Below are 18,748 nucleotides of genomic sequence, written 5' to 3'. Positions count from 1 at the left end.
TTGCCTTTAATTTTAAAAACTTTATGAAAATAATAATTAGTTTCAGCACATGTGATCGGTACTCAAGTCGAAAGGGAAATGAGAGCGCACTGTCCGTTTCTCCAAGTGTATCCCTACAAGGTGCGTCCCCTCTCAGGTGAACATGGATCAATCGCTATTATATGTCGCGTAGTACAACGATACAGAAGTTGAGACCGAACTCATTATTTGAAAATCCAATAATTCCATGAACAGTCTCACAATGTATTATTTGACGAAGAAATAACGACGATAATGTACAGCTAACGTAACAGGAAAAGCAGCTTGCTGCGCGTCAGCTTTTTTTGCAAACTTTTCTTCTTGCATTTGTCTCTTGTCTTAACGTAATTACATCGACAAAAAACATATCTACCGCGTATTCTATGAATTATGAAAATCATGAAATGCTCGACAGAACGATCAAGAGACACGGTAGTGTCTCGCGCCAAGTACACGCGGAGCGAGACAGACCGTGACTCTTTTACGCGACGCGACGATTTGCAAGTACTCGAAATGTTGAGATCTCGATAACGAGTGAACGGATCAAGTTCTAAATAGGCTTGATCGATAGCTTGGGGTCGATTTGGGGGGGGTCCGTTCTTTTCATTTTTCCGCTACGTGCCCTACGAGCGGAGATATTGCGAGCAAAAGTCGAAATGTGAAAATTTTATATATTAAGATACGTCGTCGTTAAGATACGTCGACGCTCTCATTCAATATATATATGTCTTACAGAGAAAACGTCACTTTCACTTTTTCGACACTGGCGGCTGCCGGCGTTAGTATCGCAGTGCAGTGCAGTGCAGTGCAGTGCAGTGGAGACAGTGCATTTAGCGCGCTGTCATCAGTCAGTTCATCAGTTAACCTATTCTCGAGAGAGACACGGTAGTACGCGCGGAGCGAGACCGACCGTGACTCTTTACGCGACGCGACGATTAATTCAATCAAGGTAATTGTTTTATGTAATTATCCTATAATTAATTATCTTATTCTATATACTACGTTTACGTGAGTGTTTACATAGGTTAATAACCTATTATATTTATTTATATATTGACGGCAGGGAGCTGATACTGAGATCAAGGAGTCAAGGAGCCTGTTCACACGAGGCGTTTCTGCCGCGCGATTGCGGCCGCGCGTTAACGTTTGCACGAGCCGCACGCTGTCGCGAGGTAAGGTGCGACAACACGCGTACGCGAAACGGCAGTAACACCGTAATCGTGCCGGCGATATACTGAAAATTGAATTGCTTCGTGCTTATCTGGAGATTTCGTATCCCTACATCGTATTACCACCGCTGCCGGAAAAGAAGGTTCTCTACGCTTGGCAGAAAGTGACGACTGACACGTTCGATCCCGACTTCGTTGATCGCAGAAGAGCTGGACTCGAGGTACGTTTCCGATTTGCAATTATAACAGTATCGTGCGATGAATGTTGTACTAACCTCAAAGTCGGAGCATCCTTGCTCACCGCTACGGGATCGACGTAAAGTTTTAGCGGATTTTAATCTTCCGAATTAGCGTCGCAACAATATTAGTCTTCCATTATCTATTGCCTCACAACTTTTCGATTTTAATATTCTGTAGCTGTATAGTTATTTGTACACAATCGTGATATTAATATACATCAGATTGTTCATGTTTTTGTGCTGTTACAGTTCTATGATTTAGAGGAACTGTTTCGTAACGGTGGCCCCGTGCCAGATACAAATTACATATTCCTGGGAGATTTTGTCGATCGGGGCTACTATAGCTTAGAAACGTTTACTCGTCTGCTCACACTTAAAGCTAAATGGTCCGACAGGATAACGTTACTACGCGGTAATCACGAAACTAGACAAATCACGCACGTTTATTTGGATTTTACGGTAAGTGCGCAACGATACTTTCTTTTCTGGGCTTTTTTTACATTTGTGTATAATAAAGCTTTGATTTCATTGGTCTCTTCATTTTCTGTTCTAGATGAATGCCAAAACAAGTACGGCAATGCTAATGCGTGGAAGTACTGTTGTAGAGTATAACTCCACTTTTGATTACGCTCGAATAAAATTCTGTTTTAGTTAATTGATGAACAGGTTCTTTGTGTACACGGTGGATTGTCTCCAGCTATTAGAACACTAGATCAAATTAGAACGATTGAAAGAAATCAAGAGATTCCACACAAAGGTATTAATTGTATAAAGTGATATGTCATTGCAAAAGTTACATAATAATAAAAGTTACATGACTGGATATTTACTGTTATTGTACAATAATAATAAAATATCGTTGCTTAATTGCCATATTACAGGTGCTTTCTGTGATTTGGTCTGGTCCGATCCAGAAGATGTAGAAACATGGACAGTAAGTCCGCATGGTGCAGGCTGGCTGTTTGGCAGCAAAGTGACTTACATGTTCATGGAAGTGAATGATCTTAAACTCATCTGTAGGGCGCACCAATTAGTTCAGGAAGGTATGTCTTTGCTCAAATATTTCTGTCGCAGATTTTTTTAAATATCTCGGAAGTATGTATTGATGACGCATATTTTTATCATGCAGGTTATAGGTACATGTTTAATGACAAACTCGTCACAGTGTGGTCGGTCCCAAATTATTGTTATCGATGTGGTAACATAGCTAGTATCATGCAGTTCACGACAGTGGATCAGAGATCACCAGTGCTGTTCCAGGCAGTGCCTGATTCCGAGAGAGTAATCCCACCTCTAATGCCCACTCCGTACTTTTTGTGATCTATCTTAGTGGCTCATCTGTACGGATGCGGAAGAGAAATGTCTGTGTCTAGACTCTACGGAATCACATGATTTGATTGGCCGGATCCAGGCTGGTACCATGACGGACCCACACATTCATGAGAATATATCACTGATTATATATTACATATTACTTTAGAAAATTTTGATTCCCTTAAAAGAAATTATTTGATGCGTTCTACGATCAAAGTACGATACTTAGAGAGGACTGAATTGTCGTGTGATTGATCTTATTCAGGGAATGTTCTTTAGATTTTTTAAGAACTTTATCAGGTTTTACATGTTGTAAAGCTAACTTTTATATATCTACATAGTATCTGCCATTGCATCAGCCTGATTTTTGTAGCTCGAGAAAAAAAAGAAAACGATATTTTGCATCAGAGCAAATGTGAACATTCTGTGGTATAGACGCTTTTGCTGTCTACTATGTACATTCTGTAGAGCATTCATATCTCAGAGCAGCATTCTGGACTTTAATGTTCAAAAGACTAAGAGCTTTTAAATAATTTATGAGCGCGAATAACGCAAATAGTCCAGTGCTGTGTGTGAATATAAAAAGAAAAGAAAAGAAAAGAAATATCACTTTTAAACATTCCGGCAAAAAGTACACTCTCTGAGTACAGTAAATGCTTCTCTGACATTACAATCGTTGTGCGTAGAATTCAGATTTATTAAAGCGTGAGCATATATAGTACTGTTAAGCCCTTAGGAAAATTTACTTAAAGTTTTTTAAAGTTACTTAAAGTATTTTAAAGTATTATAAAGTATACTAGCCGTAATAATAGTATACTAATAGTATAATAGTAGACTAATAGTATACTGATAGCCGAGCGTAAAGTTTTCTTTAAGTTATTAACCTCAATAAAAACTTTATAAGCAAGTCGCAAATATACTTTAAATTTACTTTTAACAAACGTAATACTTATAAATATACTTTAACTTTACTTTTTATAAAGGTAATACTTAAAGCTGATTTTAACTTATGGGTGTTGTTTCAACAGTATACTTAAAAAGACAAGTTCCCTTTTTCACCACACTTGCACCACACGAGACATTAAAAAATATTATATCATATATCCAATTCAAAATTTTATTACTCTTTTTAAACTGAATTTGTTTCTTAAGATGATTTTTGGAAAATTATATAATTGCGCTGGTTATGACATATGTAGACTATATATAACACTTACATCAAATTAAGAAGTAGTCTACCACGTAAGGCAGTTGGCTCACGATCCAGAGGTCCCGAGTTCGAATCCCACCAAGGTAAGTGTGTTTTTCAAATACGAGAAAATATTTATAATCATAGACTGCATCTTAAGAAACAAATTTAGTTATAAAATAGTAATAAAATTTCGAAATAAATAATTTTTTTTTATTCCGGGTGAATATCGGAAATCAGTGTCCTCTAGTATTAAGAGGACTGTAATCTTAAGTCTAGTGTCTCATGGTTAGAGGATATTCCTCTAGATTTTAAAATATCTTCTTGAGACCGTATTTCAGAGGAAAATCCTCTAAAATCAAGCGGGAGCCACTAAATGACAGAATATTTTTTTTGGGGTGATTAATAGTAATTGCATGAGTTAACTTAAAGTAACCTTTAAAGTATATTATAGAAATACTTAAAGTTTGGTTCGAAATCACTTCTAGTTTATCAATAGTAATTTCTTTGGTAAACTTTCTAGTTTATTTTAAGTTTTTTTAAGTAAATTTTCCTAAGGGAGGTCTTCCTGAACATATAAATGATCTGTTGCTGGTTTAGGTACTGTGTGTGCTGCGTACCATTCTTTTTTCTTCTAAATGCGCAATCGGTGTTCTTAGCAAGAATCGTAAATTCGGCTCTTTTTCGCCGAAGTACAAATAGCGTGTAGCAGTAGCCAAAGTTTTCCTGCTTAGGTAAGGAAATCCGATAGCGGGATCGTTATAGCATCTGTAGAGAGTTGTCTTATTATTTTTATGCACATGACATTTTTTTACGCTTAATTTTAAGAAATTCCGAGCTCAAATATTGTCTTTAAGGGGATGCTGGAGCCGCAGGCGAACTCGATCAGCGTCGATAAAGAAGTGCTCACCGACTATATCTGTCCTTGTATAGACAAAGATATAGACAAAACAGACGGCTCCAGCATCCCCTTAAACTACCTTGACACACATTAATGTTCTTTTCAAGAAAGATATCCACCGTTCGTTCGTCACACACACTTCTCTCTTCTATATATATATATACATATATGCCAAATCGCTGTCGTATTGAATAATCGTAATTAGCTAATTGTCATAAGTTCATTAATGTAGAGAGCAACTTGAAAAGAAAAAAAACCGAGACCCTTAGCAATGTGCCTCTAAATTAATAAGCGTTTGTGTAATATAATGATACGATATTGATATGACATAATTAATGGAAATGCACCGGCCATTGCGTATCATAAGCCTGAATTCTGACCATCGATTTTTGCTAGCTCACGATAATTCCTAACCGATCACAGACCCGACAAATATGGCATTGGCATTGTGGCACAGGCTGTCAAGTTGAGACTACTCTATTTTGAATTTTGTGATATAGACCGAAGGAGGCGTGTGCAATGGTCATGTCGATGTTTATAACGACTCTCCTTGTCGCACCATTCGAAGAGGTGTTTTGCGAAGACCCGTTATTCCAAGAAATGTAATAAACTTTTGAACAGTGCCTTCAGAACTATAACACGACGGTCTACTAGAAGTATAAATGCTTTCTTATTCTATTTCATAAGCCTTCCGCTATTGTTTTGGAACGAGCCTTTGCTTTTTCGCGAAACTTTTCTACGATATTTACGTTTTACGATTTTACTACCTTTTAGGTCTACTCTTACAATTTTACATCACGCGCGCGCGGTATATTCTCTATTTGTACTACATATTATAACGTACAATTACAATTGCGCGATACTTTACGCGAGTAATGTATTACATAAGGTAGAGAGGAGCGCATCTAGAACGAATTGGGACACGGAGCTTGCGTTACAAACTCGACTCGCTACATTTGCAGCCTCCGAGTCGTGAAACGGTTTCGCAACGACGGGAACGCCCTACGTGCGGTACGGATATTATTAGAAATCCTTAAAAAAAAAGAAAAGAAGTATTAGCCTCTGTATCTATTGGGGTGTTTGCGGCGTTTCGTTTACCGGAATGCCTCTGTCTGTGATCGCTTTAATCTTATCGAAGTGTCCAAGCGCTTGCGGCGACTCGATATTAATAATCGGTAAGCTCGCGAAAGAAAGAACAAATAAAGACAATTTGCAAGATAAAAATAAAATAACGAAGACTAATTTAGCTTAATGTGCTCCGTGCGGGAGCTTGAACACTGCGCATAATCCTTAAAGATCTCACAGGTAGACACCATTTTAAAACGATCATCATGTACCTTGAAAGTATAGACTTTGTTATGTTAATGTAATGAAGAACGTCTGTAATAAAAATGCGCAAAAAATCGCACTTGATCGCATTGTCAATAATAGAGAAGAACACGATCGCATAGTGCAGACCAAACGCTTTGGACTAAACGCTATGGTACATGAGCATATTTACAGTTCGAAGACCAAGAGGCAGAGCCGCGGGGATACGACGACAAGAAGAAAGATGTCGTCAGCTAACTACCATTGGGGTAGACGAGGCAGAAGACCGAGACAGTAACATAATTATTTTTAAGCCGTATTTTTAAGCAGTAATATAACCCGTCAGTATTATATATTCGTACCTCTGACCATACACATATGAACACACACATACAAAGTAAATATGTGAATATGCTACCTTTCTTATACATACATGAAAACATAATTGCTAAATAAACATTTAATAAAACTATTATATTGTTATTTACTTCATACTTACCAAATCAAGTTTTATTTAATATGTATAATCTATTGTAACTGTAAATAAATTTATTATTTACTGTATAATTAAATGCTGGTACATTCAAGAAATTTGTAATTCTGACCTGGATTTATATCCTGCCTAAACTACACATGTATGTTTAAATTGATGTTTTACCTAGTTATTGCACCAATAATGTTTAAATAAATCGTAGCTTTAGTTTTTAACGCAGGAAAAGAAAATTTAACGTTTAAGCGCTAACCAATGTTGATGCATTTTTCTGAAGAAATACTTACATATTGATTTTGTTGCATATTCGAAATCTAAAATCCGAGCATGCTAGAAGCACTTTCATTATCTTCAATGTGTCAGGTATTTTAAAAGAACACTAAATTTATCTTTAAAAATAGGCAAAATTCAAGCAGCTGTAACTTTGTTAAAAATGAACAAAATTTAAATTTAAAAAAAGGATTTTAAAGCTTGAAATCTCTACTTTTGAAAGTTTTTATCGTGGATTGAATAAGAAATGAGCATTTTGACTTTGATTGCTCATAACTTCCTTAAAAAACATCGTATTACAATTCAAAAAACAGATTCTTAAAGCTGAAACTTTGCTTTATTGAACGGTATAATTGCCAAATTTTTTAAAATAACAAATAGACGTGATACAAATGGATGAAAATAATGTAAATTATTTTTAAATGCAGAGTACTTAAAAGTACAAAAAAACATAAAGAATAAATTTGTTTTATTTGTATCATGTCTACATGTTATTTAAAAAAATCTATTTTCTTAGAAATAATAGTCTGTAACACCTTTAGCTTTACAATCTGTACATACTGTTTGTAAGATATACTCTTTATAAGACTAGTTAGAAGAGGATGCGTAACACTACAAAATGCATGATATCAGTACAAAATTACCTTTTTCAAAAAGGTAAAAAAAGGGCGCCAAGTACACGCGTGGTTGTTACCTCGGAAAAAACCAAGTGGTAGTATCATTAATTTTATTTCACAAAATTGTCTCACAAAAATTGTCTCATAAAATTGTCTCACAAAATTATTAAATTACAAAATTGTTACTTTATTCAATCCAAGTGATATCTATCTTAACAAAATTATTAAAAACAGAAGTCGTTTTTGTTCGACCCAACTGGCCTAATAATTAATATATTTAAACTCACAACGTTTCGAAAAATTATCTCACAAAATTGTCTCACAAAAATTGTCTCACAAAATTATTAAATTACAAAATTGTTACTTTATTCAATCCAAGTGATATCTATCTCGAAAAAACCTAAATAACAAGTGGTATCTATTTAAAAAAAAATATGTGAAATCTTTTAATACTGCGCCAATTACAAAGAGAGAATATATATATATTATATACCTTATAACAAAATTATTATTATATCACGAAATTGCGTTACCAAACTCAATCCAAGTGATATATATATTTCAAAAAAATATATGAAATCTTTAAATTACGCCAACTACAAAGAGAATATATATATTGCTTTGAAAAATAATTGTAGTGCAACTACTCTTAAAAAATAAAACAAAATTGTGTTACCTAACTCAACCCAAGTGGTATGTATCTTTGTATTCCTGAGGATCTTTCTATCAACCCAAGTGGTAGTAGTTTTAATTCTCCTTGATAAAATTATAATATTACAAAGAATCATTTAATCATTTTAATCACAAAGAATTAAAGAGGTAACATTATAAAATAAAAATATTTAATTAAAATAAAATAAATAAATTTTTCTTGTAAAAAACTTGGCGCTGCTTTTTTAAGGTTAATCCAGACAAACTTGCATAGGTGCATAAGCATATGCATAAAGAGATGGATTGGTCTATTTCCTTTTGCACATATATCTGAACCAATCAATTTCTTACGCTTATGTTTATGCGCGATGCAAATTTGTCTGGATTAACCTTAAAAAAGCAGCGCCAAGTTTTTTACAAGAAAAATTTATTTATTTTATTTTAATTAAATATTTTTATTTTATAATGTTACCTCTTTAATTCTTTGTGATTAAAATGATTAAATGATTCTTTGTAATATTATAATTTTATCAAGGAGAATTAAAACTACTACCACTTGGGTTGATAGAAAGATCCTCAGGAATACAAAGATACATACCACTTGGGTTGAGTTAGGTAACACAATTTTGTTTTATTTTTTAAGAGTAGTTGCACTACAATTATTTTTCAAAGCAATATATATATTCTCTTTGTAGTTGGCGTAATTTAAAGATTTCATATATTTTTTTGAAATATATATATCACTTGGATTGAGTTTGGTAACGCAATTTCGTGATATAATAATAATTTTGTTATAAGGTATATAATATATATATATATTCTCTCTTTGTAATTGGCGCAGTATTAAAAGATTTCACATATTTTTTTTTAAATAGATACCACTTGTTATTTAGGTTTTTTCGAGATAGATATCACTTGGATTGAATAAAGTAACAATTTTGTAATTTAATAATTTTGTGAGACAATTTTTGTGAGACAATTTTGTGAGATAATTTTTCGAAACGTTGTGAGTTTAAATATATTAATTATTAGGCCAGTTGGGTCGAACAAAAACGACTTCTGTTTTTAATAATTTTGTTAAGATAGATATCACTTGGATTGAATAAAGTAACAATTTTGTAATTTAATAATTTTGTGAGACAATTTTATGAGACAATTTTTGTGAGACAATTTTGTGAAATAAAATTAATGATACTACCACTTGGTTTTTTCCGAGGTAACAACCACGCGTGTACTTGGCGCCCTTTTTTTACCTTTTTTGAAAAAGGTAATTTTGTACTGATCTTATTTATATTAATAATTACCACAATTTTTGCCACAAGTCCATTTTAATTTCTACTCGAATTTGCTTAGAATTTATTAATTAATTAGTCGTAAAATCTGTTAATATTAGAAAAACTAGCGTCATTTATATGTAGACATCCTATTATAGGATACATATACAGAACTTCGAAAAAGTGTTTAATGGAAAATAAATTGGTATATATAATCACTTTTGTATCTCGTCAAATTCCAACCAAAGCACCTTAATAATTTCTGTAATTTAAAATAAGAAATTTGAAATCTGTTATTTTGACGGGATTGGTTGTTCTCTTCTTCTTAAACTTCCGATTCGCTAGTACAAACAAATTCTATTATCTCACTATCTTAATCATTCATTACTTCATAAGTATTTTAATAACGACACATATTTATCTTAGCAGCACTAACTTTTATTTATCGTAACTTTACGTTTGAAGGAGAAAGATTTTATCCTGATTTCTAGATTTCCAAAGATAATTTCGTGTCCCTAATTGATAAATTTGCTGTGCAGTTGACATGCACGGAAACTGGGATTGGTTTATGAAAGAACGAGATTGGGGAAACTCGGAGAATTGCGGTAATATATCATAAAGTACGCGATAAATACGATATTTGAGATATTTAAAAATTCCTATATTTTTTCAGATAAATTTGACGCTCCAGCTGGATGCATTTACCACGCGTGTCGTGCAACTTGTACGAATTATACCGATGTGCCCAAGAACCTGTCACCAAACGTAACAGCAATGTACGCTTCACAGAAAAATGTTATTTTTATGACATCATTTTTATATATACAACATGTTGCACGTTAGATAACTAATATTAGCAATTCGATTGATTTGCTCGATAGAATTATGGGTGGTTTTAAATCAATTAAGTGTGTGTTTCTCTGAACACTATTAATTAATAATAACATGGATATATGACCTCTGCAGTTTCCTAACTGACAACTCGGTCACGCACTTATCTCGCAACGCGTTATCGAGATATCCGGAGATACGCTTGTTGTAAGTTGTCCTTGCCTCGAGATGCAGAATATAAAAAACTTAACAAAACTCTGCATAAAACCTTACAGTTTTCTATGATTTCAGATATCTCGATGATAACGATATAGTCAAGTTAGAAAAAGGGGTTTTTCACCATCAATCTAAATTGTTTTGGTTGTAAGTACATTTTACGTTAAATAATTCATAATACTCTGAAAAGTATTTGCATATAACGAAACTCGTTTATGTGTACAGAATTCTCACAAATAATAGCATCAGCGAGATCCTACCGGGGCATCTAACGGGACTGAATAAATTAGAGACTCTGCTACTGGATCAAAATAAAATTGTGACGGCAGATTTTTCTGACTTGGAAGACAGCACTGCTGCGTACTTGATGTAAAATTATCTCAGTTTGGAGTTATTTTACATTACTCTACTATGTTAAATTATGAAAAATTAATGACGATCTCAATCTGTTAACTTTCTCCATCCATTTATTGTGACATAAATACTTGCTTTCTATAATCAACGTTATATATATTTAGCGTTCTTTTTTACTTAAAATACTATATATATGTATATATATATATATATATATATATATATATTTATTTATTTATTTAACATTATTATTTGAAATAGTCTGCTTTACTTACACTAGTATTGTTCATAAATTTTGGAGCTATATGATTCATACAAAATAAAGCTTGAAATCAGTCACTAATTTCCGAGTAATCTAATCCACGTACGATAAGCATGCTTATTATTTACTCTGTGTATATAATCACTGCGTCAGAGAGTCTCTACAGCACATCATTATAAAAAATATAGATCCGTTTATAGATTGCTTCCTTAATCCGTGCAGTAATTTCGCGACAGTTTGAATGAAAGGCGAATAATATGCAAATCTTATGCAATCAGATTGAAATAAATTGCAACAAAAATACAGTCAATTGTGAAAATTTATCAGTGTCGCTCCTTTCGAGAAGAATTAATTTTCCACGTGTCATACTTTTTTATTTATAAGAATCGCTGTTAACGATCACCAATCAGCTGTTAGTAGGATTACATCGTCCGTAATCATTGCATGTTGATTGATAATATATATTAACTTGCTCTTTTCTATTTACAAGTAGAAATCTGAGTAAGAACATGTTAACGACGTCCGCGTTGAAGCTACCACGATTGCCGGTGTTGACAGAAATGTAAACCTATACATGTAATACACACGTATTTAATGAAAATAGAAAACATGTACATGTTTTGATTTTCCGTTTTAGAATATTGGACGGAAACCACTTCGAGTCGATAACGGAAGATCTATTCGCCGGATGCCCCGCTTTGAAATCACTGTACGTACGTAAGTAGATTACGGAAGCGATTACTGTCATTGTTAATAAGATTCATGCGAGCTAACGGCTCGACGATGATTCAGGAGTATGGAGGACAATAGCGTAAGCAGCATCGACGAGAACGCGTTTCGGAATTTGCAACAACTTGTTGAGCTGTAAGTGCATAAATGTTAATGTGACTCGGTTTCAAGTTAACGGTACCGGCGTTCGGTTATTGTAACCGCAGGATAAAACACATCACGTAATTCCGATTATCGATTCAATATTACTGTGCCAAGTCGCGCGATCGATTTCCTTTTAAAGTAACGTCCTATATAAGTGAAATAGGTTTTTACTCTAATCGCGATACAGACATAATTAAACGCAGTGTTTAATTTTTTATTGTCATATCCGTGTTTTCTTGTACAATTATAACTCACATCTGTTCAAAGTTGAAGTATTAAAGATTTATTACCGTACAACAGACGTTGACGCAGATACAGTTAGAAGTTGGAAACTGCATTTTATCTCGAACGTTATTAATGGCAAACTCAACTGCATCTAATGGATTGACTATAAATCAGATATCGGCGATCGGGCACAATTAAAATACAGCCTTGTTTCAGCAACTTGGCATACAACAGGATAGTCACGATACCGTCAAATGTGTTCCAGCCTGTGAATAATCTGTCGAAGTTGTAAGTACAAATATCCGTGTTGTAATACCAATCCGCGCGATAATCCTTTAGCCTTACCGCTAAATGTTTGAGCTACGTACGTGCTTGAGCTCTATTCGCTGATACTTAACCGCTAAAGATCTGCTCACGAAAGTGAACTACGCAAACGTCACGTACCCGCGAGCGCAACCGGTTTTAATTTAAGTTCGTGTAAACCGGAATCTGTTTGTGAAAATAAGATTCATTACTCCTAGCGAGATGTACGTGATATAGTCTCATTCTTCCAGATTAATCGGTTACAATCCTGTCGTCGAGTTATCAATGACGCTTTTTGATCCATTGAGTAATCTCCGTTCTCTGTAAGTTGCATCGTTTTTCCTTTAAAAGCATAAGTGTGCAATTTTTCCCACTCAATAATAATGGAACATGATAGATTATAATAGTAAATTTTTCATATTGATTTTGTGAATACGTCTCCTTTATTAATTTATATCAGTATAAATAAGTTAATGTAATGCAATAAGTAATCAATTTTTATTATAAAATATGGAATTTCAGAAGTGTCGAGGACATAAACATGGACAATATGGATAAAAACGCATTCGACGCGTTTCCAAGACTCGACTTTGTGTACGTTTCTTGCGGTTATTTAACGTATACACAATAGTTTTTTTTAACAAAGACATTATAATTTTTAAGATTATTAAAAAGCAAATGATCTTTTTGCAAATTATATCTTTTGACACAGGATTCCAAATTTTGCAGATATTTCAAGAAATTTCATTATTGCATGACTTACGCACCGAAGGTGCAAAAATGCAGACCTACTAGCGATGGTAAGGCGTATATCGCGATTAGAGATAGAAGCTGCTCAAATTGCAGCATTTGATTCAATTCATGATTCAATATTGAATATTTGATTCAATATTGAAACATGATTGATTCAATATTGAATGAAACGTGACAAGATGCGTGTCAAGGAAAATGACTCAATATCTCTCTTTCTTCCTCTTTCCGTCTTTCTCTTTTTCCGAAGGTGTATCATCGATGTCTCATTTGCTGGACAAGCCTCTGTTAAGGACTGCCGTTTGGAGCATATCTTGTGTCACTTGTCTCGGTAATAGCCTCGTTCTGTGGGGGAGATTCACCGCAAAAGATGAGAATCGCGTTTTGAGTATCATTATCAGAAATCTCGCAGGTAATTGCGCAAGCAATTGTTTCCAACGGGAATATTTAAAGCTTTTGTGAGAATAAAGTTTTTCTCACATTTTTCAAAAAGATAACTAAACATCCGGAAAATTCAAAGAAATCAAATAGTTTTTAAACATTGTAACATAAAATAATTATATAAAAATATGAGAATCGGATAAAAATAATTTTCTAATTTTGTGGTTCTAAATATTAATCGTCCTTTTTTCGATAATAAACGTATATGCTTCGAAATCAGTGAAATTTTGAAAAATTTAAAAATTTCAATAGCCGCTCGCTGCGACTTTAGAATTGCATAGACACGAGATAACGACAGCGAAAATAATCCTTATTCAAATGATTCGTGGTACGCATCGAATCACGAAGTGCACGCGAGTTATCATAGTTTGCGGTTCACAACAAAGCGCAACACGATGATCGATCGGGCATATTAATGTTAGGCTCACTATAAATTACAAGGCGGTAAAGTCACGTAAACCTTTTATAGTGTCCGACATGTTGATGGGAATATACCTCTTCATAATCGCCATAGAAGACGCGAGGTTCCGCGATAACTACAAAGAGGAAGCGAATACGTGGATGTCCTCGTGGCCCTGCACACTCCTTGGAGCATTGGCGATGACATCATCCGAGGTATGCACATCAACACTTCAGTGAATCCCACAATTTTCAATTCGCAACATACAATTTAACGGTATTATTTATAATGACCGCTTGCGCTACTGTTGAGCGAAATCTGGGCGCCGTGACAAAATGTCGACATATGTTAGTGATATTATGTAGTGCATTCAACTCTTACGTCATTATGGTAAGGCATTTGCACGGAGAACTGAAACATGTCGGTTTTTGGGTCCCACTCACGACCGAGCGTCTTGATGGTGTTCGTGATTTCTTTGCTCAAATAAATATCGATCAAACCGCATATTTTTCTCGAAACGAGTTTAATCGATTTAGATATAGGTAACTGATTTCAATTAACACGCGATTCTAATTTCTTAGAATAGCAGTGTTTACGTATTACAGTTAAATGTAAATTGAGATTAGAAGACACTTAAGAAAAATCGGAAATTAAAATAGATGATCGTAAATTGCTCGGCAAGGTTTCCGTGCTCATCCTGTCATTTATGTCCGTGGAGCGATTTATTCTGATCGCAGCACCTTTGAAGTGTCATCGCGCCATGACATCTCAAGCTGCATCCTCATCGATGATCGTCATCTGGATTGTCGGACTTATCATCGCGCTCGTGCCAGGTTCGTTTACGCGATAGAATAATGTTTTGATTTAGCTTTTTAATTATTTTTTCTTTAATTTAATATCATTTTTAATTATTATTTATTATATAATTATATTTTACATAAAGCAGTAAAATATAAACATCTTTGAATTCATATTTCAAATATTATAAATATGCTTGAGCCACTAATTACGTCATTTTAATAAACCTGAAGACTTTTTTAAGAGAAATAATAGAAGTTTTCCACATCATAATCGGATTATTCTCTCTGAAACTTTCCCCGAAAGTTATCCATTGGAGAAGCAGCACACGATTCTACGGTGTCAATGGAATGTGCTTTCCTCTACATATTGACGATCCGTATCTGATAGGCTGGGAATACTCAGCCTTTATCTTTCTGGGACTTAATCTCATCGGGTAAACACACTACAAGAACTTTGTAATTGAACCACGGATGGAATTATGTGATATGGAATCAGCTGTCATTTCTCTAAGAATGTATTATAATTTACCGACTGTCTCTTTGATTTTTTGATATCACAACAAAATTTCTAAAATTTATTTAGAAAATTGTATCCAAATAGTTTTTGGAGTTGGTTCTGCACTGCATAATTACATCTAATCATTAGTATCAGAATTTTCGCGTAACTACAATTATGTCAACGGTATAGCGTTCGTTACAAAATTTAATCAACGTATACCACGATCTTAATCAATTCTCATTTCGTGATTGCCATAATATTGCATTGGAAGAAGGGAGCCTTTTCAAAGCTATCATTGCATTCATTTGCAGATTGATGATTATCGGTTACGTTTATGTTGCCATGTTCGCCAGCATCTGGAGAACGCGCCGTGCCACGCCGTTGTCGGTCGGCGATTCCGAGTTCGCCCTCAGGTTCTTCCTAATCGTGTTGACAGACGCGGCATGTTGGGCACCGATTATAGCGTTGAAAATTCTCGCCATGATGAAATATCCCGTGCCACGTAAGCAGAAACGCTGATGCGAGTTTTCGCGTTCCCACCGACTCGCTTTCATTGCTTTCATCGCCTCCGTTACAAACTTTGCTCGATAAAAACGCATGCAAATCTTAAACTACATTTCTTTTTAGCATACTATACTTTTATCATGAGAAACACGAACGAATAAAATATTTACTTTCTTATTTCATTTCGCGAAGAAATTAATATAAAGAATTACAAGTGTTAAAATTAGAACATAGAATATATTATAAAAATAATGTAGATCAATAAAAGATCTATAAAAAATATTAATATAAATTCAGATATTTAGTAGCGCAGTTAAATTTAAAAGATATTAATAAGTGGATTACATTTATAGCCGATTTACACGCCTGGGTAGTGATTTTCATTCTGCCGGTGAATAGCGCGGTCAATCCGTTGTTGTATACTTTTACCACGCCGAAATTTCGCGAAAGGCTCAACGAAGGTTGGCTCGGAAAAGTGCGTAGTTACGTATCGAGAAAACATTCCAGACAAGGTTTGTGTTCCAATATGAGTAATTGCTTGTACTCTCTACTCCGTAAAACGTTTATTGCTTTTATTATACAGATTCGCAGGCATCAGCTAGTACCAATAAAACCGTGATTACCGATAGGAACATGATACAACCCACTTGGAACGAATGTGATGACGACAGAAGGAGAACGCCGCCTTTGCTTGATTTGAACGATGAAAACGCTCGATCCGAGAGGCGGGACTGAGATTTAGTAATTTTCGTTAAGATTTATTAATTACATATATCATGCTTCTGTATTAAATATTACATAAATGGTGCTGATATTCGTGTGCATTGCCGAGCCGATAGGTTGTAATTACTATAAATGAACTATAAATCTTTATAGCATACATATCTGTGGTAGATAATAGATGACTAGCTTAGAACTAGCAGTAGTGAGAAATTTTATTAACTGTGGTGACCATTGAAGAAGAAAATCTTTATGAACGGAAAGATTGTAATGTAATTTAAATTGAACTCAATTTGTATTACGTCACGCCAAAGAAACTTTCAATAATATGCTACAGAGAATGATTATTTGCTGCTTCACTGATTACCGCGAAAGGTGGTTTTATCTACTTTTTTAGAAAATCTGTCTGGTGCTGTTGTTGTTTAAGAATACTGCTCTCGTATCTCTTCGGCTCTGCTAATACTGTTTTGTTACAAGCAACTCAGCAAGAAACTTAGTTTAGATATCGTGCTCCTATCCTCCTTTCCTCAGAGATTAGCCGTAAGAAAGGTACCCGGAATACGCTCTGTTTCTGAACGTATTGTTTCGCGCATGGGTGATCCCGGCATGCGGATATTTCAATTGTACGAACTCTGATGGCCCCCGACGGAGTATCCACCCACGAGAGTAGAGAGGTCGCGCCGTGCTCGAAAACGTACATAAATTATTTTCCGACGAAGTCGGAAACGCGAGAACGTGCTCCGAAAAATTTACGACATCGATTCTGATGTACCGGCAAATCATGTTCCATCCGATGTGGCACCGTTATGCCGGGTCAGCGCCACTTGTTCCGTATTATTATTGCGAGATGAGAAATTTATCTTCGAATACACGGGCGTGACTTTTTAACGGCTCCACCGCTGTACGCTCTAAAACGGGCACTACATCACTCTCAAATATACTCGATTAGTCGGCGTAAGACCATCGGTCGGCGCGGCCATCCCTTGCGATGACTTATGAAGCGATAATAAATGATAAAGACGAAGAAAGCGAGATAAGGAATTACTGACAATTAATTCCCAGCTTTGTGAGGATACGCGTGTTGTTCCTTCGTATCATATATTAAATTATCATAGTTATGAAAAGATTCGTGTAGAATATCAGATTGGCAAAGTTAGCACTCTTCTAATCAAATAACAATCTATAACACTCAAACATTATAGAAAATTGTCTTACAAATTAATAACACAATATAGTATATTATTTATTATATAGTATCCTTCCTATATAAAAAAGGAGGCACGTCGCATTAAATAAAAGGCATCCCGATGCATATAATTTAAAAAAATGCTTTTGTAAAAAGAAAAATGGAAAAACGGAAAGTAGAAATAAGGTAGGATAATTAACATGCTTATCCATACATCCGCTTACGAGTGAACTCCTCAATAATCCATTAAAACGCGCGTGCGGAGATATAAACAGCGAGAGATGCAACAATATCCGACTTCCAACTTTCGGAGGGTTACAGTCGGCCGTAAATCATGCAAACGGCCAAGAAAAATGCATCTCGCGAGCACTCTACGATCTACCGGCACGTGGGTTGGCTCTTACGCGATATAATGTGTAATTTATGGCGGATGGCCAATGGTAATAGTGATGACATAAAATATTCTAAGCAAATGGAACCGAATTATGTTTGTCGTGCAGTTCACCGTGCAGTTCAACTTCAGCGGGCCTATTCTGTAACTCTTAACGACAGTTTTGTTATCGTTATATTGTCATTGCGTAGCTTTTTTACCATGTATAATATCTGCGCAACGCAAATATAACGATAACGAAACTGTCGTTAAGAGTTACAGAATAGGCCCACTGGTCTTTAATAAAGAAATAAACTAAGGGGAAAACACAACAACTGACTCGAGTCAAATCATGTAATGGTCAATATTTTTTTTTAATAGTATAGAAAGTATTATAATGCAAAACTTTCTTATGTAATAAACTTGAAAAATAATAAAAGTGCGATTAAGAATTCATTAATGCTTTGTTACAAATGCACGCAACAAAATAAATGTTTATAAACGAATGTGCGAGCTCTAATAAAGGATTAATAGTCGAAGCGTGTTGAACGTAATCAGTAATTCCAAATAGTTT

At 34.7% G+C, this 18,748-nt stretch overlaps 1 protein-coding gene and 1 pseudogene across 1 annotated transcript; both read left to right on the top strand.

Annotated features, from left to right (window-relative positions):
- Positions 1–78: 78 nt before the first annotated feature.
- Positions 79–5,678, top strand: LOC139776323 (serine/threonine-protein phosphatase 6 catalytic subunit-like; annotated as a pseudogene).
- A 4,256-nt stretch (positions 5,679–9,934) lies between these two features.
- LOC139776293 (uncharacterized) lies at positions 9,935–16,965 on the top strand. Its single transcript, XM_071712864.1, has 19 exons — positions 9,935–10,045; positions 10,114–10,216; positions 10,407–10,478; positions 10,563–10,634; positions 10,713–10,856; positions 11,597–11,665; positions 11,741–11,812; positions 11,896–11,967; positions 12,418–12,489; positions 12,756–12,827; positions 13,027–13,098; positions 13,234–13,304; positions 13,505–13,666; positions 14,165–14,310; positions 14,778–14,928; positions 15,200–15,329; positions 15,706–15,896; positions 16,252–16,410; positions 16,482–16,965. Exons 1-19 carry the CDS (start codon positions 9,985–9,987, stop codon positions 16,631–16,633), a joined length of 2,043 nt encoding a protein of 680 aa, XP_071568965.1. The 5' UTR covers positions 9,935–9,984; the 3' UTR covers positions 16,634–16,965.
- The last annotated feature ends 1,783 nt before the right edge of the window (positions 16,966–18,748 follow it).

Source organism: Temnothorax nylanderi, unplaced genomic scaffold, assembly GCF_030848795.1.
Source record: "Temnothorax nylanderi isolate EJ_2023f unplaced genomic scaffold, tnyl_v1.0 TNYL_tig0116_pilon, whole genome shotgun sequence".
NCBI classification, from domain to species: domain Eukaryota; kingdom Metazoa; phylum Arthropoda; class Insecta; order Hymenoptera; family Formicidae; genus Temnothorax; species Temnothorax nylanderi.
The sequence above is the reverse complement of the archived record's forward strand: the minus strand, read 5'-3'. Positions and strand labels throughout refer to the sequence as shown.